The following is a 25,451-nucleotide window of genomic DNA, read 5'->3' as shown; positions in this document are numbered from 1 at the left end:
GGTCAGGAGTCACTCCTAACCGTGCTCAGGGGACCATTTGGAGTGCTGGGGTTGAACCCAAGTGCATAACTAAGCAAAGCAAGTACCTTACCTGCTATACTATCTCTCTGACTCCTAAAAAGTAAAGTATATATTTATACATTATGTATTTACATATAACACACATATTTTTTAATACATGTTATGCCCCAGGACAAATCTCTCTCATCTAGAACGATGAAGAATTCTGGTCATGTTTAATTCTCGGACCCACCCCTGCTGGCCCCCAAGAGTGAATGTCAGCCTCATACAGACAGAAGGGACGGGCCCTTTCCTAAGAAAGTGGAGTCTGTTCCAGGATCGTCCAGGAAACCTCGACTACCTGCCCTGAATGTGCTCCCTGTATGTGAGGACACCGTCCCCAGCATCTCCCCTCCCTACACCTCTCGGCTCCCTGAGCACCTCATCCTAGTGTGATTGTAACTGATGAGCTCACAGTTACCACACTGGGAGTGAGCTCGCTGAGTGAGGGCAGAGCGAAGAAGTGGCAGGAGGCGTCTGGTGTACAGAAATGCACAGAAAGAAAGGTTGGGATTGCACCAGGATGTGAGCAGATTTCCTTCGACCCGGTGTTAAGGCTTGGAAGTATTCCTGGAGGCAGAGGCAGGGTTGGAGTGGGGGCACAGGTACTTAGCTGAGAGGAAGCGTGAGAGAAAGAGCATAGCACTGTGGCACTGTCCTCCCATTGTTCATCGATGTGCTTGAGCGGGCCCAGTAACATCTCCATTGTGAGAATCGTTGTTACTGTGTTTGGCATATTGAATACGTCACGGGGAGCTTGCCAGGCTTTGCCGTGTGGGCGAGATACTCTCGGTAGCTTGCTGGCTCTCTGAGAGGGGTGGAGGAATCAAACTCAGGTCGGCCAGGTCGGCCGTGTGCAAGGCAAATGCCCTGCCCGCTGTGCTATCACTCCAGCCTGAGAAAGAGCGCAAGGGAGCAGAAAGGGGTGGAAGGGACCAGGATGGGAGTGACGCAGGGTATAGAGGAGAATGCAGCAGGAGGAGAGGCCCTGGAAAGAGAAGGGGCAGGGTTGTGTGGGGGCAGGCAGGAGGGATAGAGAGGAATCTAGGTTTGGCCCTGTAATTCCAGACTCCTCTTGGAAGAGCTGAAAGGGAGTATGAATGGTAGTGTGTCTTTTTCTGCAGGGAAGGTGGATGGTCTTCGTCAGATTTGCAAAGAAGCTCTGCCTCAAAAGGGTTGAGAATCACGAGGGTGGAGAGGCACTCGTGCCCCTTGAGGAAGGAGCGGCTGGCTCGAGGCTGTGATCGGAGCATCCTTCCAGCACCTTCTCCCAGGAGGATGGGCTGTGGGAGAGAGAGGCGGCAGGGAGAGCCCTTAGCTCTGCGCCTTGAGAGTCTTAGTGGGAGACAGGGGGCCCTTCAGCTAGGTCAGGATCGATCGGAATGGGGTGAGGAGTGTTGAAGAGAATGTGCAGCTGATAGGGCGCTGGCCTTGAATGTAACCTGGATTCTATCTCTGGCACCACGTACTGCCCCCCCAGAGCTGTGCCAGGAGTGAGCACAGAGCCCGAGCACTGCTGGGAATGGCCCAGAGACCCAAAGAGAAAGAATGAGGAGAAGTAGTTGGCAGTGAAGGATGATGTAGCATCACATTGACTTTCTGTGTGGTGGAGTGAACAAGAGGAGGAGACAAGAACGTTAGGTCTGTGTCAGTGTCGCATCTGAGTATCTCAACAAATTGTATTTCTCCCATTGCTTTTTTTTTGTTGTTGTCTTCTGACTTGGTTTTTGGGAATTACCCAGAGGTGTTCTCAGACCACTCCCAGCTCTGTGGCCAGGGTTTGCTTCTGGCAATGCTCGGGGGACTGTGTGTTTCCTGGGATCGAACATGGGCCTCCTTTATGCAAAGCATTTGCTCTGCCCATTGAGCTATCTTTCTCGCCCTCGAGGCCTCGAGGCCCTCCCGTTGATCATCGATTTGCTCGAGTGGGCCCAGTAACGTCTCCATTGGAGACTTTGTTGTTACTGTGTCTGGGTCTCGCCCTATGATTGCGTTTTGTTTCCTCCTTCAGATTAAAGAACAGCTTGTGATCTTTGCTTTATTTTTTTTAAGTGTATATATCATTTGATTTCATTTCAAAGTTGAGTTGTTTTGATTTTTATTTTCAGGCTCTAAGTCTGATATATACACATTCCCACGGTGAAGCTTCTCATAGGATATACACATTTCGCTTTCTGCAAGAGCACTGTTCCCTTTGTGTCCTGTTCAGTGATAACCCTGCGGATCCATTTGTCTTTCATGCTTAGCAAGCACCAGCTAAAGTACACCCACGGGGCTGGAGCAATAGTATAGTGGGTAGGGCATTTGCCTTGCGTGTGGCTGACCTGGGTTCGATTCCCGGCATCCCATATGGTTCTCCCCAAGCACCGCCAGGAGTAATTTCTAAGTGCAGAGCCAGGAGTAACCCCTGAGCATCGTCAGGTGTGACCCAAAATGAAAATAAAGTACGCCCAGGAATATCAAGGCGCTTGGCATTTCTAAATCCTGCCTCTGACACCCTCCACAGCTACCCGCTCCCTGCCCCAGGGCTTGGCAGTGCCGACAGGCTCCCTTTTGGCATCGAGGAGAACGGGGGTACGCCCTTCGCGACCAAAGCTTCGGGAAGGCACCACCACCACCACCACCAGCACCAGCACCAGCACCAACCAAACTACGGCCTCTCGCTGACTCTGGAGAACAAGGAGGGGCCCTTGAGGTCCCCGAATTCCAGCAGTAAATCCCTTCCAAGTGAGTAGAGTGGCCTGGGCAGGCGTGGTTTCCCCAGGGGTGCAGAAGAGACAGCGGCCATGTGAGTGCCAGCTTACCAGAGCTGGACAAGAGCAGACAGGGACCTTGAGCATTGAGGCAGGTTTGGGGATGAAGGTTTCGTGTCAACTCTGATCCCCTCGCCATATCTTTCCCTAGCAGTTCCCGGCTGCTGGTACAGACCCTGGCAATGCACACTCAGAAATGGGCAAGATAAGGAGGGGGCAAGGGGCCAGAATCCCCATGTTCCTGGTTACAGGGAGTCCCCACTCTGTCCTATTTCTGGGACCACCCCCCCAGATTCATACGCACAAGGGTAAGGGCTCTGGTGAGAGTAGTACAGGGGAGAGGAGAGTCAGTGACTCCGTAGCTGGTCAAATTAATTTTTTTAAAAGGTTACTTGGACTTGGTGTGTCTGTTATATCTGCTCTTTTATTTTCCCAGAGATTCCCTGTTACTACTCTGTTGTTGTTGCTGTTTTGGGCTAACCCCAGTGCTCGGGCTTACTCTTGGCTCTGAACTCAAGGATCACTCCTGGCAAGCTTGGAGAAGCCAGATGGTTGCCAGGGATTGAACCCAGTTTGGCCACATGCAGGGCACAAGCCTTACCCACTCTTCTCCTAATCTCTCCAGCCCCTCCTTTTGACTCTTCTTTTTCACTAACTTGGCCCATGGCAGATTGGAGGGATGGAACTGGTTCTATATCCCAGGTGGTTAGGAGAAATGTTGAAATAGAATCCAGAGGCAGGAGGCTTAGAGTCTGTGGTTAATATTGACTTTTTTGGGAGTTGTTGTTTTGGGGGTACCACATGTAGTGGTGCTAGAGTCTATCCCTGGCTTTGTGCTTGGGAGGCCATGCAGTGCCCAGGATCCAAACCCAGGCTGCCTGCTTGCAAAGCGTGCCCTCACCGCACTGAGCTATCTCTCTGACTGTCCTGTGGTCACAACCGAGCTCAGCCCCTCATGGGTTCTGGTTTTCTCTAGAGAGAGGCACAAGATGATGGAGTCTTTCGGCTCTGACAGCTCAGGAGACTGTGAAGTGTCCAGCAGGATGAGCCCTTGGGTCTTCACCTGGAGACCAGAAGGAATGCTGAGTCAGAGTTGGGAAGTCAGCATCATGTTGATGTTGAAGAAGCAGGACTCACCTTTCATTCCTGTCCACACTGCCCTGGCCGTTGGCCACACAGGCTTCCTCTTCCCTGTGTGGAGCACACTGCGACGACCATCCAAGGGCCCTTTCTACAGCACAGCTGCAGTCTGTCTCAGTACCTGAGACCCTTCAGTGGGCCTTCGGTACTAAGATAAGGTCCGCATTTCTGTGCACGACCTCGCACAGTCCCTCCCTGACCCCGCCAACTCTCCGGCCTTCCCTCCACTTCTCTTGGGACTCCAGCCTCCAGGAAGTGCTCTCCTTTCCCCAGAGCTGGCGGTGCCTTGGCCCTGTCCTTGGCAGAGCACTCCTACACATCCCTCAGGGAGCCGCTCAAATGTTATCAGTGGCTTTTTTCAACATGCTTCTCCTGCAGCATCCTAGGAGTGGCTTTCCTCTTGCTCCTCGAGCAATTAAGCAAAAAAAAAAAAAAATTTTTTTTATCACTTTTTGAATTGCTTTTTACAAAAATAGAATCTATGGTTCTTAATTTTCCCTTGGGGAAAACCCTGGATTATCCTATAAATTCCAGGTGTGCAGTACAATTTGCCACCTGCATAAATAACTGTTACACAAAAGTCTTGTTTCCACATCACTGTACAAATGGCCTCCGCCCAGTTCATCCCCATCACCCCTTCCCTTCCGGGAGCCACTGTCCTGCTCTCTGCATGTATGAGTTTGTTTCTGTTTGGGTTGATTGAGTCTTAAAAACATCCCCATAAAAGGGGCCGGAGAGATAGTCCAGGGTTTAAGTCACTTGCCTTGCATCCCCACCCTTGACTCTGGTTCAAATCCCCTTCACTGCTGGGGTCACTTGTGAGCACAGAGCCAGGAGCATAGACCCCCGATGGCTGCTGTGCGGGTATCCCTCTGGGAAGCCCTGGGTGTGCTGGAGAGGGGGTGGAGTCCTGTGGTACCTGGAACCAAAGTGAGGGTCTAGTGCAGGCAAGGCATCTGCACTGATGCTTTCAGCCTTCTCTCCAGCCTCTGGCTCATCTTTCTCTCTCATGGTCCACGCTTGAATTCTTTTCAAATTTTAGCTTGTAAATAATCTGCTGCAAATGTGGAAGCGCGGGTATATTTCCAATTTTATTTTCTTCGGATAAATACCTAGACGTGAACTGTCTGGCTCGGTAGGGTGGTTGTTTTGTTAGTTGCTTGAGGAATCTCCATGCTGTTTTCCAGAGCGGCGGCATTCACCTTTCCTTGCTCTTCCTCAGAGTGTCTGCACAGGGGTCTGTCTTCGCCCCCCTAGACTGAAATTGTGGCTCGTTCATCCCTTTAGTTCCACTCCCCAGAGCCTGATAGTTCCCAAGCTTTGGCACGAGGTTCCTCTTGGAATCAATATTTAATACTAATGCATTATCAGGGAAATACAAGCCAGTGTGAGGCGTGATGTTTAGCTCCGCCAAAGTAGCCCAGAAATCAAAATCAATAAATTTTATATGGTTTCCCAGGGTATATTGACAAGCTGATTAGACCAAACATGGAACTTTTCAGTTTGCATAGTGGTTATCCATTTACAAAACATTTTCATGTGTATGACCTCACTTCGTATTCACGGCAGTCCTGCGAGGTAAGTATTTTACTTTTACTGGAAGAAAAAAAAATCAGAGGGGCTGGAGTGATAACACAGAGGGGTAGGGCGTTCGCCTTACATGCGGCCCGGGTTCGATTCCCAGCATCCCATATGGTCCCCCGAGCACCGCCAGGAGTAATTCCTGAGTGCATGATCCAGGAGTAACCTCTGTGCATCACTGGGTGTGACCCAAAAAGAAAAAAGATATTCAGAGAGGCAGGAGAGAGGGGACAGCGGATAGATGCCCCCACCACCAGCAATGATCCTTGAGCACAGAGAACAAGGGGTAAGCCACGAGCACAGCTGAGTGTGACCCAAAGCAAAACTATCAGCAAATAAGTAAATACATTTTATTTTCAGTTTAACTCAGAGATTTAGAGAGATAAAGTGCCCAGGGCCACCCAGCTCGTATGCGGGAGAGTTGGGTGCTGAAACTCTGACCTAAGATGTTATCAGACTTCATCACGGGGCGGGGGGGGGGGGCGCGGACTCAAGGAATCTGGGGGTCGGGTGGGCAGAGTCATTGTTCGTGCCTCCTGATTCTCGCCTCCTGACCTCTTCCAGAACTGAGTCCGGGCACGCCTGCCCTGTTCAGCGAAGCTGCAGCCCATCTAAAGAAGCTGGAGCTGGAGACTGTGAAGGCTGCGGGAGCCTGGCCTGCCCTGCACATCAACATCAACAAGGTGCCGAGAGCCAGAAGGGGCAGAGGGGCATGTGCCAGGGCTCAGCTTTCTACCCCCACCCCCCAACCCTGATGCTGACCTGGCTGCCTGGTTGTGGCAAACCAGGGGCCCTGGTTGTGGAGGGACTCAGCTCCGACTCTGCTGACTTTTTTTTTTTTTTGCTTTTTGGGTCACATCCGGCGATGTACAGGGGTTACTCCTGGTGCATGCACTCAGGAATTGCTCCTGGCAGTGCTTGGGGGATCATATGGGATGCTGGGAATCGAACCTGGGTTGGCCGCGTGCAGGGCAAATGCCCTTCCCGCTGTGCTATTGCTCCAGACCCCAGATCTGCTGACTTTTATTTTATTTTATTTTATTTTAATGAATCACTATGAGATACAGTTACAGACTTACAGACTTTCATGATTACATTTGAGTCATACAATGATTGAATACCCATCCCTCCACCAGTTTCCATTCTCCACCCCCAATGTTCCCAATTTCCCTTCCCCCACCCCCCCTTCCCGCCCCCTCCCACCTCTGTGACAGGCACAGTTCCCTCTTATTTTCTCTCTCTCCTTTTGGGTGTTATGGTTTGCAATACAGGTACTAAGTGGCCATCATGTTTGGTCCATAGTCTACTTTCAGCAGGTATCTCCCATCCCGAGGGAGCCCTCCAACCATCATTTACTTAGTGGTCCCTTCTCTATCCCAGCTGTCTTTTCCCCCAGCACATGAGAAATGGAATATTATACGCTATTAGAAAAGATGAAATCATGAAACTTGCATATAAATGGGTGGAAATGGAGAGTATCATGCTAAGAGAAATGAGGCAGAAAGAGAGAGACAGACATAGAATGACTGCACTCATTTGTGGAATATAAAGTAACATAATAGGAGACTAACACCTAAGGATAGTAGAGATAAGGGCCAGGAGGATTGCTCCATCTCTGCTGACATTTCTGCTCGGTGTGTATGTCTCTGTGGAGCCAGTGTCCCCTTGCCTGCCTTCTTGGTGTATTCTAGCAGTCGGCATTCATGGCTCAGCTGTCACTCAGGCCTGAGGCTTCCAGGATTCCAGAGAATCGGAATCCCTCCTGACGGAAAGTTTCAGGAGGGAGGAGGGTTGTGTCTGTGTTCAGCCCTTGCTATTCTGTCCCTCTATGCGAAGCTGCTGTAACAAAATCCCATGAACTGACGTAAGCAACAGACGTCACAAGTCTGGAGGCCAGAAAGTTCAAAAATCAGAAGTCCTTGATGATTCATGTTTCTAGTGAGGGCTCTCTTCTCGGCTAGCAGACAGTTGCAGACAGTTCCCTTCGCCCTGCAGCCTCCCTTGCCAGGAGAGAGCCTCATTCTTCCTCCTCTTAGAAGGTCACAAATCCCATCATGAGGGCTTCACCCCCTGACCTCACCCAAATCTAATTATTCCTAGGACCAGCGATGTGGCTCCGTGTTAGAACAAATACCTTGTATGCCTGAGTCCCTGGGTTTAATTTCTAGGTAGATTTTAAGAATCAAGATAAAAAAGGGGAGGGTGAGGGTGCTGGAGCGATGGTACAGTGGGGAAGGCTTTTACCTTGCATGCAGCTGACCAGGGTTCGGTTCCCAGCATCCCATATGGTCCCCCAAACACCACCAGCAGTAATTCCTGAGTGCAAAGCCAGGAGTAACCCCTGTGCATCATTGGGTATGACTCCAAAAAAAAAAAAAAGCAAAAAAAAAAAGACAATAAGAGGGACTAGAGCAATAGTACAGCAGGTCAGGTGCTTAATTTGCTTGCACTTGACCCAAGATTGATCCCCATCACCCCATGTGGTCTTCCAAACACCATCAGGGGCAATCCCTACATGCAGAACCAGAGGTAACCCCAGAATACTGCCAGGTATGGTCCCCAAAGCCAACAAAACAAAACTACGTGGCCAGGGCAATAGTATAGCAAAGAGGGCATTTGCCTTGTGTGCAGCTGACCTGGATTTGATCTGTGGCATCCCATATGGTTCCCCTCCCCGCACCCCTCACCCCAGAATCTCCAGGAGTAATTCCTGAGTGCAGAGCCAGGAGTAAGCCCTGGGCATCACAGGGTATGCCCCAAAACAAAAACAAAACTTCCCAAAGCCTATCTCCACCGACTATCACAGTGGAGGGCGGGAGTCACAGTACAGTGAGAAAGGTCCTGGCTTTGCATCATCTGACCCTGACCCTTGTTTTATCCCCAGCAGCATATATGGTCCCCCGAGCCCCTCCAGGGAACATATATAGGCAACGAGCTAGGAATAGCCTCTGAACACCACTAGGTATAGCCCCCAAACCCAACCTTCCTATCCCCCCTCCCCACAAAAACCATCACAGTGGAGGTTAGGATTTGGGATATGGGATGCACTCCTGACTGTGCACTCAGAGAGCACTCCTGGCTCTGCACTCAGGGGTCACACCTGGCAGGCTCAGTGGACCATATGAGGCTCCAGAGATCAAACCCAGACCAGTCATGTGCAAGGCAAGCTCGCTCTTTACCTTCTGTAGTATCTCTCTGACCCCTGGGGTTAGGATTTTAACATATGAATGGAATGGGCACAGAATTCAGTTCATACCACCTTCTTACTCTCATTAAGTATGTGCCTGGAACATAGTAGATTTTGAGTTGTTGATGCAAGAAAAGATGAAATTAAATAAAGATGAAAGAATAGGGTGGGAAACAATTGGGGGGGGCAGTAAACTCTTCTTTTTAAAAAAAGTTATTGTCATGGAGGTCACACTGAGCATTGCTGGAGAGGGGCCAGTGTTCAGACGGTAGCCAGGATGGAACCCGAGGCTGTTCATACAGAAGGCACATGGTCTACCAAGAGCACCACCATCCTGGCCTCCTAAACCATGTTCTTAGGTGCACACTGGTAGCCTTGTGAAAGCCAGATTTTATCTTACAGCTGTAGAATGCTGGCGTTGGATTTCACCTGTTATTTTATTCAACCGTCTCAACATCTGAGATCCCAGGAAGGGCAATGACTCTCTGGGATCACACAGCAGGGGCTGAAATCTGGGGGCTCTCACTTCTCTGTGTCCTTTGTACCCCAACATGCTTCTTCATTTCCTCCACCAGTGACATTTGGGGTCCTCAGCTTCAGCAACAGGGGCATTCGGGGCTGGTAATTCTTTGTGAATTGGGAGGACTCTATGCATTGTGGGATGTTCTGTAGCTTCCCTAGATGCTGGTAGCACAGACACCCGCCACTCCCATCTGGATGCATCAAACATCATTGATTCCCAAATTTTCCAGGTATGTCCTGAAGGACAAAACTGCTCCTAGTTGAATACAGCTAGATGTATCATTTAATTTTTTTTATTATTTTTAGTGAAACACGATAAGGTACAGTTGTAGATTTACAATTTTTTGTGCTTGGGTTTCGATTATACAATGATCAGATACCCATCCCTCCACCAGGGCCCATTTTCCACCACCATGGATAATATCCCCCCACCCCCATCCCCCCATCCCCCTGCCTCTGTGGCAGGGCAATCCCCTGTGTTCTCTCTCTCCTTTTGGGTGTTGTGGTCTGCAAAAGAGGCATTGAGTGGCAATCATGTTCAGTCCATAGTCTACTTTCAACATGCATCTCCCCTCCTGGGAGGATCCTCCAAACACCCTTTATTTGGTGTTCCCTTCTCTATCTGAGCTGCCCTTTCCTCTAGAATGCCCGGCTGGCCTCTAAGCTATGGAGTAATCCTCCTGGTGCTGATCTCAGCTATTCTTGGGTATTAATCTCATATTTTGTTTCTTTATATCCCCCAGATGAATGCAATCTTTCTATGTCTATCCCTCTCTTTCTGACTCATTTCGCTTAGCAGTATCATTTAATTTTTAAGATCTTCAAAGGAAACGGTCTTCTTTACCTGTGGGTTATGTTTTCCATCCTAATGCTTAGCTTCATAAGAAGGAATAGGAAGAATTTGGGGGCTTTGACCTCAGAGTAGCCTCTCTCCTTATCTATGCTGGTGAGCATAGATGGGATTAAACCTGGCAGACTTTCCCATCTTTTATCACTGTTCCCGAGGGCCAGCTGTGAGGGATTTCTCCTGCAGGATGGCACCCGTATTTATGCAGTTAACAAATACTTATTAAGCCAGCCCAATTCCGGATGCTGGAGAGTCAGTCCAGTGTACCCTACAGCCTCTGGGTTGATCTTACTCTTAGTCTCGTGGTTTTCTACTTTTCTTAGGCATTACACACACTAAATGATTTTAACAGGGGTTTTCCTAGGAATTGATACATACTTAAAATGTGTCTCAAAGCAGTACAGCATAGAGCAACAAAAAACTCATGAACCGTAAATTGGACTTGCCATGAATATTGGTGGCACTTGAAAATGGCTTGCTCTGGGTTCAGAGAATAGATGAGACAGCCGTGGGTTGTTGAGCATTTCCTTGGAGCTGAAGCAATAACTTGAGCTCTTTTTCTTCTCTACATGAACAAATACATCAACAAGCAAGTAAGATAGATAGTGTGGTTTCCGACCTCCCTGCCCGCTCGTGGATCGGTGCCAGTTCATCGGTATAAAAGGCTTGAAAATCACTGAGCTAATGCTATCAAAATAACCTTGACTCAATGCTAACACATGAGTATATGATGAGTTCTTATCATTAATAAAGCATTCCTTGCAACAGACTCATCACTTATCCCAATTGGGAACCAATAATTTCAAAGTGTTTTCCCAGTCTCAGTGGCTGGGAATCCTCTGATTCTTCTAAGGAGTAAGTACATTCCTTTTCTTCATTTAATGGCGAGAAGACTTTTTCACTGCCCACTTCCAAAGTTGTACCCAAAATGATCCCAGGGATTTGAATCAGATTTCAAATGTGTAAACAGTGTGTACAAACAATTTTAAAATGCATCTAATCATTTGTTTATCCTCATTTGACATTCCCAGATGGATTATTTCTAACTCAAAAAAGCGAAGCCCAATTTTCATTCATTTGTATGTTTTAAAATCTGTATTTCCATATTGAATGATCAAGCATATTTCCACAATGCAAAAGGAGCATAAAATACAAAATACAGTCATACAGAAAAGAGAAAACACAGCCATTTTTGGAACCATTTTTCAGGCCAGAACTGTAGTTTGGTAGTCATCCAGATATTTTTCTACCACAAAAACACCTCTTGTGCATCATATAAAAATGGCCAAATATAATTCATTTAATAATGGTCAGATTTTACAGAATTTTTATTGGCCTTCACCTGGATCAATTCATAGAGCTGAACATTAGCTCTTGCTTTGTCTAGACTTATCAGAACAAGCCTGCATGGATTTTATGTCCAAGAAGCATTTCAGAATACCTGAATTCAAAGGGGAAAAAAATCAGTGCTAAACTTTCTTTCTGTTCTTGTTTTAGCAGCATTCCATTTTTTAAAAATAGGCCTTTGGTCATTACTGCCAATATAACTACATCCCCTTAAGCAGTTGTTAGAAACCTCAGTGGGTTTTAGAACTTCCTATATATTGCTATATTATTCATAAAAGTTACATTTAATTTAAGAAGTAACTCCTGGAGGGCTGGAGCAATAGTACAGGTGGTGTGCTTGCCTTGGATGCAGATGACCCTGGTTCAATCCCTGGCAATCCATGATGGTCCCTCAAGCCTGCCAGAAGTGATCCCTGAGCACTGCGCCAGGAGTAAGACCTGAACATCACTGGGTGTGGTCCCAAAATTTTTTAATTAACTTTTGGGTCCCAGAGTGGTAGTACAGGTATTAAGGTGCTTGCCTTGCATCCATTCATCCCAGTTCAACCCCCACAGCACTATATGGTCCCCTGAGCTCTGTGTGGAGTTACTCCTGAACACCACCAAATGTGTCCCCCTCAAAAAGAACCCAAAGAAATAAAATTAACTCTTTTCACACCAATAAAAACACCCTTTCTAGTATTAAACATTATAGCAGGATTTATATCGCATGCTCAGTTATCTTAAAATGATATGGTAAACCTCATCTTTTCAAATAAATAAGCTTTGGGGTCTTTGCCAAGTCTCCCAAGATAATGATTCCTATCAAGTAAGTCAGTCTTCTTTACATCCAGCTTGATGGCCATTAGTGTCTCTTACCTGGTGTCTTTTTTTTAGATGTATGTGCTTTCTAACCAAAGACTCACATGAACTTGCTGTTCTCATCTTACTTTCTCCTTTGATTGTGATAATGATCTTATAAATAAAGATGCCGAGAGGTTAAGGGGCTCCCCATGACTGGGTGATGAAGACTCTTGCTTTGGAGTCCCCAGTCCTGGCTATGAATCTTGGCTCTTTCGTCGGCTTTCTGAGTCCCTTTGGGCAAGGGACTCACTATCTCTTAGCTTTGTTTCCCATAATTAGAAAATGGGGGTAGTCATAGAACCTGCCTCCCAATAGGATGGTTAAATGAGAGGATTCAATGAGCTTAGGATGCGATTCACCAGTAGCTGGCCCACCGTAAATGCTCGGTAAATTATGAACTCCTGGCATTAATTTTTAGTCATTTATGGGAGACCACTCCCAGTGGTGCTGGAGGTTGGGATGGGGACAAGCACGTGGAACTCAGGGCTTTGCACGAGCTAATAAGCATGTGCCCTGCCACTTCAACTATCTCCTTGGCCCTGGTGTTTTTTTAGTTTTAATTGTCACCAGCACCACTACCATAATTATTATCATTTTTTTAATCTGAAAAAAATTTTAGAGAGGCGATACCCAATGGCACTCAAGTACTTTGGGCTACTCAGAGTCTGGCTGGCCCTGGGATTACCCTGGTCATACCCCGAGCTTGAGGGTCTGTGCCGTGCTGGGGGTTGAACCCAGGACTTCAAATATGCTTGTATTCCTAGCCTATGCTTTTATCTGTGCAGGGTGAGGTGGCGTACCTGGCACTACTAGCTCTGCACTCAGGGATCACTCCTGGTGGGGCTCAGGGGACCATACATGGTGCTGGGGAACCAGCTTAGCTGATTGCAAGATAACACTCTACCCATTGCACTGTCTCTCCAGTCCTTACACACTTTTATTTTCTCTGGAGCTGATAAGGAAAAAGCCAAGATTCAAATCCAGGCGTCTGGCTCTACTTTTCTTGTTGTTGCAAAAAAAAAAAAATACTGACTTCTCCTTATTCTACCCAATGTTTCCCTCTCTGGAGATCCCACTGGGAAAATTGTTTCTGTGCCCTTTCCTTTAGTAAATGAGGTTAACCAGCCACTTACGTTATGCTCCCCCTAGCGCTTTCATAATACTTGGCCCATGTGTGTCAAGGCACTCAATGGAAATTTTGGAGTAGTAAATGAAATTAGTTTTGGAACTTGAAGAATTTGAAGCCTTTAAATGTATTAATTTTTTTGGTATTATTGTTGCCCTTCCATTTTTGTTGTTGTTGTAGAGAGCTGAGATCACATTATACAGACACACACACACACACACACACACACACGGTCACGATGCTCACACACCTTTTGTAGCCAGATCACACACTCCACATCCTAAATGGCAGTGTCATTGGGATCACAGTGGGAGCGCATGGGACAGTGGCGGGGATTGAACTCACAGCCCCGTGCTCACCGCGTGTTCACTGAGCTGTCCCTAGAACATTTTATTCTCGTCCTCGCACGTGGTCGCTGATCTACCACATGGAGACTTGATTAGAATCTGTTGGCTTCTAGACACTTGTCTCTTCGCATCATAACTCCATGGCATTGTTGTCTTCTTCACTAGCACCTGCTCTGTGCCAGGCACTGTCTTAGCCGAGGCTATAATGGGCTTCACAAGCATTAAGACAACTGCGTCTTGAACTGCTGTCCATCCTGACACGAATGATGCAGGATTCTACAGATGGATGAGCATTTTTTAATAGTTATATAATCATCATACTTTATCATGACATGTCCAATAGCCACCTGGCCTATGATTGAATATATTACTACTTGCATATGCTTAAATTAGGTAGTTCCAGGCTAATCTGCCTCCACTGGCTCCTATGAATTATAGGTGCAGATTCAGTTAATACAGGGAGAATGGCAAAGGCGGGAAGAGCTAGTTAAATTACTAGAGTCTGAGACACTCTCCTATGAAGTAACACAGCCAGCAATTTCTTTTTTTTAATATAAATTTATTTATTGAATTACCGTGAGAGCAGTTACAAAGCTTTCAGGTTTAAGTCTCGATCATACAATGATGAAAACACCCAACCCTTCACCCTTGCACATTTTGCACCCCCAAAAATCCCAGTATACCCCCCATCCCACTTTCTCCCCCTCCCTGTGGGGCAGATGATTTCCACATTCCTCTCTCTCTATTTTGATTGTATTCAATGTTTTGGCGTCAGACCCACCATTATTATTTGGGATTTTACCCCAGCACTCACATCTGCCGAAAAAGCAACATTAGACAATTTGTTTTCTACTGCTGATAACGAATAGTATAATATGTCGCTTGGCCACATCCACATTTTGGAATTCTGAAATCATAATAATTAAATCTGGAGGGATTTCTGCCAAAAGCCACTGGGTTCCGAGATTTGTTTCTGAGTCTCTGGGATCATGGCTTAAGCCACTTGTTGGATAGTCAGAGGGCTTGTTTGTGAGCAGTGACTCGGGTCTCCTTTGGGCGAGGGAGGAAAGGGCCGGCCCCACCCCCATCCCATGAGGCTCCACGTGTCTCGTCACTGCAGGCCTCTATCAGGCTGTCCATTGGCCTCTGGAAGATGGGCCCTGAGCCGCCAGTAGGAACAGGTGGTGGATTGGCACCTTTTTCAATCTGGGGAGATCCGGCGGCCACCAGTTTCTAAGGGAGATTTTCAGTTAAGTACACAGCTCTGCAGGGTTCTGCCTTTGATTAGTTGCAGGATTCTGCAGGGTGCACTGTAAAAATATCAATGCTTCTTCTTCTTCTTCTTCTTCTTCTTCTTCTTATTATTATTATTATTATTATTATTATTATTATTATTTTGGTTTGAGAGCCACACCCAGAGGTGCTTAAGGGCAACACTGGGCTCCTTGCTCAGAGGTGGTCCCTGGTTGTGTTTAGGTGCCCAGGCGATGCCAGGGATCCTACAGTAGGCCTCCTGCATGCAAGGCGTGGGCTCAGTCCATGGACTGCCTTCCTGCCCTACCACTTTCATTGATTTCACAAGTCACAGAATCTATCTCTGAAAGAGAGAGCCATAGAAGGAAAAAGCAGAACTGCATGGTGGGTGGAGGTAGAGAGGAGGCCTGAGGATCTAAGAAACCAGAAGGTGAGTCCTGGTTCTGCCTTTGATTAGTTGCAGGATTCTGTGAGAGCCTCCTCTCTTCGACCCTCTTCTCTGCTGGGATCCCTAATTTGTCTTTCCCTAATGTGCCAGAGAACAAGACAGTGCTCACAAGTCCTTGGTCAAAATAGAAGGGGCTAGTGCTGTTTAAGTTTATACATTTACGTCTGCCTGTTATCTGCAGCTTGGCTTGTGTGAGCAAGTTCGCCTTCATTCTCTTTTCACGTCTAATGGGTCTCATGCAACGTTTGTCGCAGGCTGAAGAGAAGAAAGTTTCTGAGAAGACGCTGCAGACCCCGTTGTTGCCTTCCCCCGTGGCTGACCATGTGAAGTGCAACATTCTGAAGGCCCAGCTGGAGAACGCATCCCGCTCGAGCGCCCAGGTGGGGGCCTGTGCTTCCCCCTGGTGTGTGTGTGTGTTGGGGGGTGTCACAGGAGTTCCTCAGGACCAGAGAGTAAGGGGAGGTTCTTGGGGGCAGAGATGCTGTCGGGTGGACATAGCAGGACACGGAGCCACACAGTGATGCAAACAGAGGTTTGGTTTTGCTCCTGGTGGTGCTCAGGGGTTACTTCTGACTCTGCACTCGGGAATCACTCCTAGTGGCTCGGGGGACCATAGAAGAAGATGTTGGGGATTGAACCCAGGTCGGCTGCCTGCAAGGCAAGTTGCCTACCGAATCCTCTATCACTCGGGCCCCACAAAGGAACAGAGGTTTTAATAGCAAGAATTATTAATGGGTAACCGAACGGACGAAATGGGAAACAAAGGCAGTGGCTGGCAAATGTGAGTGTGTAGAGTCATCTGCAGAGCTGAGCTTTTTCCATTAGATTCAGTAATGGGGCAGAAGCGGTGCAGAGGGGAGCACTCATCTCATGCATTACTAATTTAAGGGTCCATACTTTGAGTACTCTAAGGTACTAGAGATAGTAAAGTTACTAGAGGTGGGAAACACTTTCTATCCCTACAGCCAAGGAAACAGAGATGCTGTGAGAATGAAAATGTAGAAGTTTTGAAAGGGATCCCCAAGAGATGCTGGACTTCTGAGGAGGGGTCACCGTGGCTGGTGTCTCTGAGCTTAGCAGACAATTGCCACAGAGCCTGAGCTCAGACTCTTAAGTGACTGGCTAGTACTCAAATGACTGAGCTGGGCGTGATGAGGCCAGGCTTGAGAGTGACCCAGATGCAGGCCAGGCTGGGTGACGTCTCAGAGCTAGGAGCTAGACAGGAAGGAGACCTGGCTTCCCCCTGCACCCGCTCTGAACACGTCACTCAGAGAGTCAGAAATGAGACTCGAGAGGGCAGGAGGGCGGGTTTGCAGATCAGAGTTGATGGTTTAATAATGTCCATAAATTCCCTCACTTGTACTCGGAACAGAGTCACTGGTGGGTCATGGTGCTATCCAAACGCAGCCATAGGATCATTTTTTCCATCATATTTCAAGGAGTAACCGCCAGTTGATCACACTTGGCACTCAAGTTGAAACCCATGAATCATCCCTCCTTTGGAAAATTATGTAAAAAGCTATCATCTGACCATGATTTTATTAGCAATGTACATAGTGATATTCTTCATTCCTTATGAAGTGTAATATCTGTGCTTATGTTGCCAAAGATAAATTAAATATTCTATAATCTCATGTGCCATGATTTCTCTCTGTGAATATAGCAGTCTGAACGATTTAGCTCCTTCATAAACTTACCATGAGTGAGAGGCAAGCTTACCAACTTCTTCTGTATTTGATATGAGTGTGAAGCTTTGACATTAGACGCTCTGGATTTGAATGTCGATTGCCCTGTTCCCGTGTCATCACCTTCTGAACTCTTAGCTTCTCTGAGCTTCCATGTCCTTATGCATAAAATGGGATTATAGCAGTCACTGCCTTGGATGGTAGTGGAGATTGAGTGAGATGATTTTAAAGTGTCCTAAACACCAGGCCTTCCCTCTACAACCGAGAAAATGGAGAGAATAACAGTTGCCGAAGTGGGGTGTCAAAAAGTCAGGAGTTGTATTTTTTTTGTTTGGGGCCACATCTGGTGGTTCTTGGGAGAAATCAAACCTAGGCCTCCTGCAGGCAGAGAATGGGCTCAGCCCACTGTGCTGTCTCTCTGGTCCAGATCGTTTGAAGATAATAATGGAAGCACTCACCGGAGGATGAACTTCACAGTGCTGTCAGTCATGCACCCCCTCGCTTTTGTTCTACTTTCAATGTTTTAAAGTATGTCATGTTACAGGATCCTGGTACGAATACAACTTAACATCGCTTTCACAATATGCCAAGCTGCTCTGGTTCGGAGTAGAAAGTTCTATCATATTCCTCACGGCTCTATATCATCTTCCAGGGGCCAGTAAAGAGTTCGTGAAGTGTGTTGGAAATATTTCATTTTGCAAAAGGTAGAAATGATAGGAGAAATAGGTAGAAAAGAAAATGTCCTGGCCTAAGAGATGAAGTAGAAGCAGGGAAGGAGAAGGGGAGGAGGGGCGGGGGATGAAATTAGTGTTTCCCAGAACGATATATGGAGACTCAACCCTTTAGCCCTTCAGCTGGGGGCTTCTGGGAATGCTACCTGCTAAATCCCTTGGGACAGTCACAATCTGTGTTTGTTTCTGAGATACTGAGGAGTTCTGCAGCAAATATATATATGCTTTTCTTTGTTTACACCTCTATAGCCCTCTTGGGAAGTGGCTCCCACTACTATCTGTGGAACTAGTGCTCATGAGTACATTAGACTAAACTTGGGGAAATGCCAACTTGGATAAAAAAAAAACTATTTAAAAAAAATTGTGGGCCATACTCAGTGGTGCTCAAGGCTTACTCCTGGCTCTGTGCTCAGGGATTACTCCTGGCTCTGTGCTCAGGGATTACTCCTGGTGGGGCTTGGGAGACCGTATGCAGTGCTGGGAATCAAACCTGGGTCATTTGTATGCAAGGCAAGTGCCCTCTCTGCTATACTATCACTTCAGCCCCTGAAGAGCTTTGAGGGACTGTGTAGGTATGGGGAAGGAAGGAGGAGGGTCTGAGGCAGACAGACTAGGGTCCAAATTCATTCTGGTCGGTACCAAGACAGAGTGAGGTTGTAAGGAAGAAGTCAAAAGGACCATGATAGGAGCTGGAGCGATAGTACAGCGGGTAGAGTGTTTGGTAGGGCATTTGCCTTGCGTGAGGCCAACCTGGTTCCAATGCCCAGCATCCCATGTAATCCCCCAAGCACCGCCAGGACTAATTCCTGAGTGCAAAACCAGGAGTAACCCCTGAGCATCGCCAGCTATGACCAAAAAGAAAAAGAAAAAAGAAAAAGGACCATGATATTATTCATTGCAGTCTCCTTGTCTCTCTCTTTTTTTAAGGATTTGAGGGGGCTGGAGAGATAGTACAGCGGGCAAGGCACTTGCTTTGCAGAAAGCTGACCCAGATTTGATTCCCAGCACCCATATGGGCCCCTGAGCACTGCCAGAAGTGATTCCCAAGTCCAGAAAAAAAATAATAAGCCTTGTGTGGCCCTAAAACAAATAGAAAGGCTTTGATCAAGCTTGGATCTGGAGACAAGACTGGACTCATCCAGATAGGCGGGTGAGGCGAGCTCCTAATGCAGTGCCCTCAAGTCAGTCTCCTTGAGAGTGGAGCACGGCGTGTATAGAGAACGGAGGCCAAGTTCTATGTCGTGATGAGTGTGAGGGCGGCGGGTGGACACGTCCCTCACTGACCTCTGGCGTGTATCCAGCTGGCCCACGTGGTGCCGTGGGTGTCCCTTCCTCCTTCCTCTGCCATCAGTATTTCTGATACTTGCCAGGGGGAGGACAAGGCTTCTATCAAATTCCTCTTACATAATTCCTCCCAAGCCTTAACACTGATGGGAAAGGACAGGTTCTGAATTCTTTTCATAAATGGCAAGGGCTCCGTGAGCTCAGTGTCGACGACGATTATCTTTGATCAAAAATCTGAGGTGGGGAATTAAACTGTGGGATTAGCTTTTCCCACATCACCCCGTTCTTTTCGGGCATGAGCTGGCACATAGCAGGTGCTCAGTTAAAGAATGAATGCCAGAATGATTGCACTTCAGTGATTAAGTGTTAATCCCCAGGATGGGGAATAATGAGTCAAGGAAACTTTCTTGTTCATTTATAAAAAAAAAAAAAAAAACACCAGAGAAACTTTGTAATTGATGGAGTACATGATGAACTACCTCTGCGACATCCACCTTCACATTTCTCTAATCCTTTGAATGTAGGAGAGTGGAAAACATTTTCTTGCAGGCTGAGATGCTCGGTTTTGACAAACCTGCCTATTTTTTGTTAACAGGTTGGAAAAGAGGAATCAACGTTTATAAATATCAATAAGAAATCCAGTCTTCAGGATGCTAATGTAAGGTCTGTTGCTTCTTGTTTGAATGGGGAAACAGTATTCTGTGTCTTCAACATCCTCGTTCTCCTTGAAACATTACTCATGAGGGCACTTGCTAATGAAATAAGAAGAGGGGGGGAAAACCACCAAAGAGCATGTGAGCTTTGGAAGAGATAGGTTGGCTTTGACAACTTCTTTAGAGCTTCTGCTTGTTCTCAGTTTTCTGTTCTGCTAACAAAACACTTCCGTTTGCTTCTCAGGCACGTAGTTTTGTCCTTGCCTTGCCCCGCTTAATGCCCTTTCCAGTCTCCCTGGGGTGCCCAGCTTGGACAAGAATGCCACAGCTTGGATAAGAATGCTCGCCGCTCACTGTCCCAGCTCAACTCATGTTCTCCCCTTGGCCTTTTAGCTTGGTCCTTAGAATAAGCTCCTGGACAAAATCAGAAACACACAGTTCTTTTTTTTTTTTAAACTCCCCAGCTCCCACCACCCTAAACCCAGAGGGAAATCCTTCCTCTCCTAATGTTACAGAGCAGAAGCTCTTTTCTTCTCAGCCCATGTTAGCAATGCGTATATTCATGGCGACTCCTTAATGGTCTCCCTTGGTGGAGTTCCTTAATGGGGTCCAGGACAACTGCATTTATCACTTGTTACAAACACAGACTTGGGACCAAAGAGATAGTATAGGGGTTAAGGTGCTTGCCTTGTATGTGGTATGTGGCCAACCCCAGATCGATACCCCAGCACTACATGGTACCCTGAGCACCCCTAGAAGCCACTCTTTGAGCACCACTCCCCCCCCCCACGCACACACACTCCTGAATCCTATTCCTAACCTTTCAGCTCCTTTGGAGAGATGGGAGGCAGTGAAGACAGGAATCAGAATTTTAGCAAGCCCTGCAAAAAAGGTCTGCCTGGGGATGATTCTTATACTGGATGCTAAAAATAAAGCCAACATTTCTTTTGTCACCTTATAACTCCTAATTCATGTCCTTGGTGTTAATTAGTCCTTCCCCAGAGACATAGACACACCTGCCTCCTAGGCTTTATAAAACCTTAATTCATCCTTCCCACCCCATGCCACCCACACCCGCTTTCCAGTCCTTAGGTAATGTATGGTTACCTCCCCAGGGTTCAGAGCTGACCCGGAAGTCCTTGGCCTGCTCCCACCCTCCTCCTCCATCTAACAGGTCACCAAGTCCTACCGGTTTAGCTTTCTTGTTATCTCCCACTGTCTTCCTCGATGAGACTCTGCTCCTGGCTTAGCTGGGACCCTCACCGTCTCTCTCCACGTGACTGATGACAGTTCCTACTGAGACGAAGCCTTTGCCCTAAGCCAGCCCCTCTCCATCGCTCTCAGGATCTTTCAAAGTGCAAGTCTGGCTTAGATGCCTCCTGCCTAAAACCTTTAGTGACTGCCATTGCCTTCAGAGTACACTGAGACCAAGTCGCTCCTGGCTCCTGCTTGCCCTAGGGGCAGTCCCCCTGCCCTTCCCTGGCTCTGCACCTTCAGCCTGCTGTGCCCCCTTGAAAATCTTCCCTCCATTATGAAAATCTTCCCTCCAGTTATATGTAAACTCCTCCCTGAGGACTTTCAGAGACCAGCCAGTTCACTCAGCTTTGTACACTTTCCTGCAGAATTAAGAGTTCTTCCTTCATCCGTTCAGTTGACTATGGGCCTCCCAGCCTGAGGAAATCAGGAACCAGAGGATGTTGAATTGCCATTCCTTATTTGTTCCTTCACGAGTTTATTCGCTAAACATTTAGTAGGCTTTGGCCACATACCTCTGGCCTTGTGAGGCTATGTGTCAAAGAGAAAATGGGGGCCGGAATGATAGTACAGATGGTAGGGCATGATCCCTGAACATACCCAGATGTTTTTGGTTTGGCCCCAAACCAAAAATAAATAAATAGTACTGTAGCATTGTCCTTTTATTGTTCATTGATTTGCTCGAGCGGGAACCAGTAACGTCTCCATTGTAAAACTTGTTGTTACTGTTTTTGGCATACCGAATATGCCACGAGGAGCTTGCCAGGCTCTGCTGTGCGGGCGGGATACTCTTGGTAGATTGCCAGGCTCTCCAAGAGGGACGGAGGAATCGAACCCGGGTCTGCCGCGTGCAAGTCAAAAACCCTACCCGCTGTGCTATCCGATGCTCCAGCCCAAGTAAATAAATAAATAAATAACTAGAAGAAGAAAATGGAGGACTGGAAGTGTTCATTCATTTACCCCAAGTTCCTTGCTCAGGTCTTCTGCCAGTTACTTGCTTTGTTGTGTTATGTTTTGGTTTTGGTTCGCACCCAACAGTGCTCAGAAATCACTCCTGTCAGGCTGCGGGGACCATAGAGAATGCTGGGGATTGAGCCCAGATTGGCTGCATGTAAGGCAAATACCCTATCCACTGTACTATAGCTCTGGCCCCACCTCTATCAGTTATGATGTCCGTTGGTCCTACAACTAACTTCTGATTTTTCTTTTGTGTGTGTGGTGCCAGAGACCAAAGCCAGGGCCTCACACATGCAAGGCAGGTGCTTTTCCATGGAGCTCTCTGCCCAGTCCCAAATATGTGATTTTTTTAAAAAAATGAAATTAGTAGTGGTTCCTACCAAAATTCATGAAAACTTTTCTCTGCAATCACTGTTGTGAGGGGCCAGAGTGATAGTACAGGGGTAGGGTCTTGCCTTGCACATGGCTGACCAGTTCAACCCTTAGCACTCCATATGGTCCCTCAAGCCATCAGGAGTGACCCCTGAACACAGAGCCAGAAGTAAGCCATGAGTACTGCCAGGTGTATTCTGAAATACAAAAAAATAAAAATAAAATCATTGTTGTGGACAAGGATATAGCTTAATGGTAGAGCAAATAGTTCACATATAAGAGGTCCTGGATTCAATCTTTGTAACCAAAAACAAATTAACAAATGAGAAGCACAAAAAAGCCCACTGTTTTAACTAGAACTCACTAATTTTCTGGTATATTTTCTTGAGAAAGTATGATCAGGAACTTAATTTTTTTTCATTATTTGTTTATAAATAATTTAAATATTTCAGAGCAAGCTTTCAGGGTCTTCTGATGCTACATATTTCATTTAAATATGATATTTTTTCGTGGCCGTGCGACATCTTATTATGACATCTTATTATCTCATTCCTGGAGCGATAGCACAGCAGGTAGGGCGTTCGCCTTACAAGCGGCCAACATGGCCGACCCGAGTTCGATTCCTCCGCCCCTCTCGGAGAGCCCGGCAAGCTACTGAGAGTATTCGATATGTCAGACACAGTAACAACAAAGTCTCCAATGGAGACGTTACTGGGCCTGCTCGAGCAAATCGACGATCAACGGGAGGGCCTTTATTATCTCATTCCTACTTTGGACAAACTGGCAGGCTACCAAATATAACCTGCCCACATGGCAGAGTCTGGCAAACTCCCCGTGGCATACCCAATATGCCAAATACCAGTAACAATGATGGGTCTCGTTCTCCTAAAGAGCCTTGAATGTAGCACTTTCTGAAAAATCTCAGGGCTAGGATGAAGGAGACGTTACTGGGGCCTGCTCGAGACAATCGATGAATAACAGGATGGTCGTGATTCGTGATTCGATTTTTTTTTAATTTATTTCTTTATTGAATCACTGTGGGAAAAGTTACAGAGCTTTCGGGTTTAGGTCTCAGTCATGTAAATATCAAACACATTTCCCTTTACCAACACTCATCTTTAACCGCGAACCCCAATAGAACCCCACCTCCCACCCCTCCCAATTCCTGTGAGGCAGATGAGTTCTAGTTAATACTCTATCTACTTTGACTAGATACATTGTTTCGATAGAAGATGCACAATTATTGTTTAGAGTTTACGACCCTCTCCCCCCCCAATCAGACATGCTGAAACAGCATTGTGAAATGATTTGCTTTCTACAACTTGGTTTAAGAATAAAATGATGTCCGGCTATCGCGGCCGCGTGGTTTTGGATTTCTGCTATTTTACTTATTAACCCTGGAAGAATTTCTATTAAAAGTTAGATAGTTAAGAGATTGGTTTCTGTGCTCTGGAGTCGTGGCCGTGCCTGAGAGCCGCTCGTGGGGGGCAGCTGGCGACCTCGGTCGGGCGTGAAGGACGGCCCAGAACGCCCCCCTTCCCATGAGGTCCCTGTCACCCCCGACCCCCGGCTCAAGCCTGCTGTCCACAAGGCTCCCGTGCGGCCGCCATCTTTTCCGTGATTCGATTTTTTTTCAAAAGAAATATATATATTCTGTGCTATGTTACTATAGCTACCAGATGACTAGAATAAGTTTTCCAGAGGTTTTTCCTCACTAGCAAAACCTATTATAGTTTTGGCCCAAAAAATGTATGAAACTCAATATATTTAATTACTCTGCTATATTTTCTTTCGTATACTTTTTATTCCTTAAGATTTTCTATGATATATTTGAAAATTATATTTAGTAGAGTGGAGAGCAGAAAAAAACACATTACATGACTATCAGTGATACGGAGGTATAAACTGACAGAGAAAGAAATCCTTTTTGCCAAAAATAAGACCTTAATCTCTGTATATGTGTGTGTTGTGCTGTGTTTTTGCTATGTCTCTAGAAGTCCCATTGCTATCCACGTGGAAACTGCCCAGCCAGCAGTGGACAAGCCGGAAATCAAGCCTCCCCGAGTGAGGAAGTTGACAAGACAGTACAGTTTGTGAGTTCTGTATTACACGTGTTTTCATGATGACAACAAAAATGGTTTGAAGTATTTGTTACTTACTGCTTCTTCGTCCCTCCCAAAGAGTCATTTCCCAGTTAGCAGTTGGTTTCCAGTCGAAATCCTAACTGTACTAGAAAAGCATGTTATGGTAGTCATTGGTATTTTGTTGAGTGCTTTGAACAGACTACAAATCTTAGTGATTTGGGAAGGTGTACGTTTGTTACCTCAGCGTCTGGGGGAATCCAGGCTGGGCCTAGCTGGTTTCACGTGTCAGAAACTCACACGGGCTATATTCAAGATGTTACTCAGGGCTGTGGTCCCATCTGATGCTTCCTTCATGCGGTTCTTATCAGCATCCACTTCCTCCAGGGTTGCAGAACTGACTGCCTCAGTTCCTGGCTAGAAGTTGGCTGAAGATTTTCCTTCATTTCCAGGCCCCTGGGCCTCTCTCCAGCTCTCTTTATCAGTGGACGCACGCACGAAGAGCCAGAGAACATGAACAAGGCAAAAGCCATGGTCCTTTGTAATCTAATCACAGAAATGACATCTGGGTGCTTCACCCTTCTCAGTTCTATAAAAGCAAATCACCAGGGCCAGGCAACACTGAAGGGGAGGGAATCACTTAATGACAGGGAGGGAGGGACCATGGGGAGCCACATCAGAAATTGCCTTAGTGAACGGTAACCTGATCTGTCATCAGAGCCAGAACAAATCACTGAGCATATCCTAAAGTGTCTCAGAATCACCAGTGCTGTTCAGCCAGACAGACAGACGTTCCCTGGAGGCTACCAGGGGCCCAGGGCTGTTGTAAACACCACGCCAAACAAAACGCTGGGACATTCCCGTCTGAGGATGTACAGTTTATTAGCGGGGAAGACAAGGTCACTCATAATTATAGGCCAAAGGAGGCAAGTAAACCCTGTTGGAAGGGTGACACAGTCGTCAGAATAGGATTTTTAAC

General features: G+C 46.9%; 1 protein-coding gene across 4 annotated transcripts in view; it reads left to right on the top strand.

Moving 5' to 3' along the window:
* Window positions 1–25,451, top strand: part of EPB41L4B (erythrocyte membrane protein band 4.1 like 4B) — a 164,620-nt gene that overhangs the window by 107,829 nt on the left and 31,340 nt on the right. For all 4 annotated transcript variants that reach the window (XM_056117022.1, XM_056117021.1, XM_056117019.1 and 1 more), the window contains exons 16-20: window positions 2,567–2,787; window positions 6,099–6,217; window positions 15,710–15,835; window positions 19,751–19,818; window positions 24,386–24,484. In XM_056117022.1, coding sequence (XP_055972997.1) covers window positions 2,567–2,787; window positions 6,099–6,217; window positions 15,710–15,835; window positions 19,751–19,818; window positions 24,386–24,484 — 633 coding nt within the window. The remainder of the gene's footprint in view (window positions 1–2,566; window positions 2,788–6,098; window positions 6,218–15,709; window positions 15,836–19,750; window positions 19,819–24,385; window positions 24,485–25,451) is intronic.

Source organism: Sorex fumeus, unplaced genomic scaffold (assembly GCF_029834395.1).
Source record: "Sorex fumeus unplaced genomic scaffold, SorFum_2.1 ptg000034l, whole genome shotgun sequence".
Taxonomy (NCBI): domain Eukaryota; kingdom Metazoa; phylum Chordata; class Mammalia; order Eulipotyphla; family Soricidae; genus Sorex; species Sorex fumeus.
The sequence above is the reverse complement of the archived record's forward strand: the minus strand, read 5'-3'. Positions and strand labels throughout refer to the sequence as shown.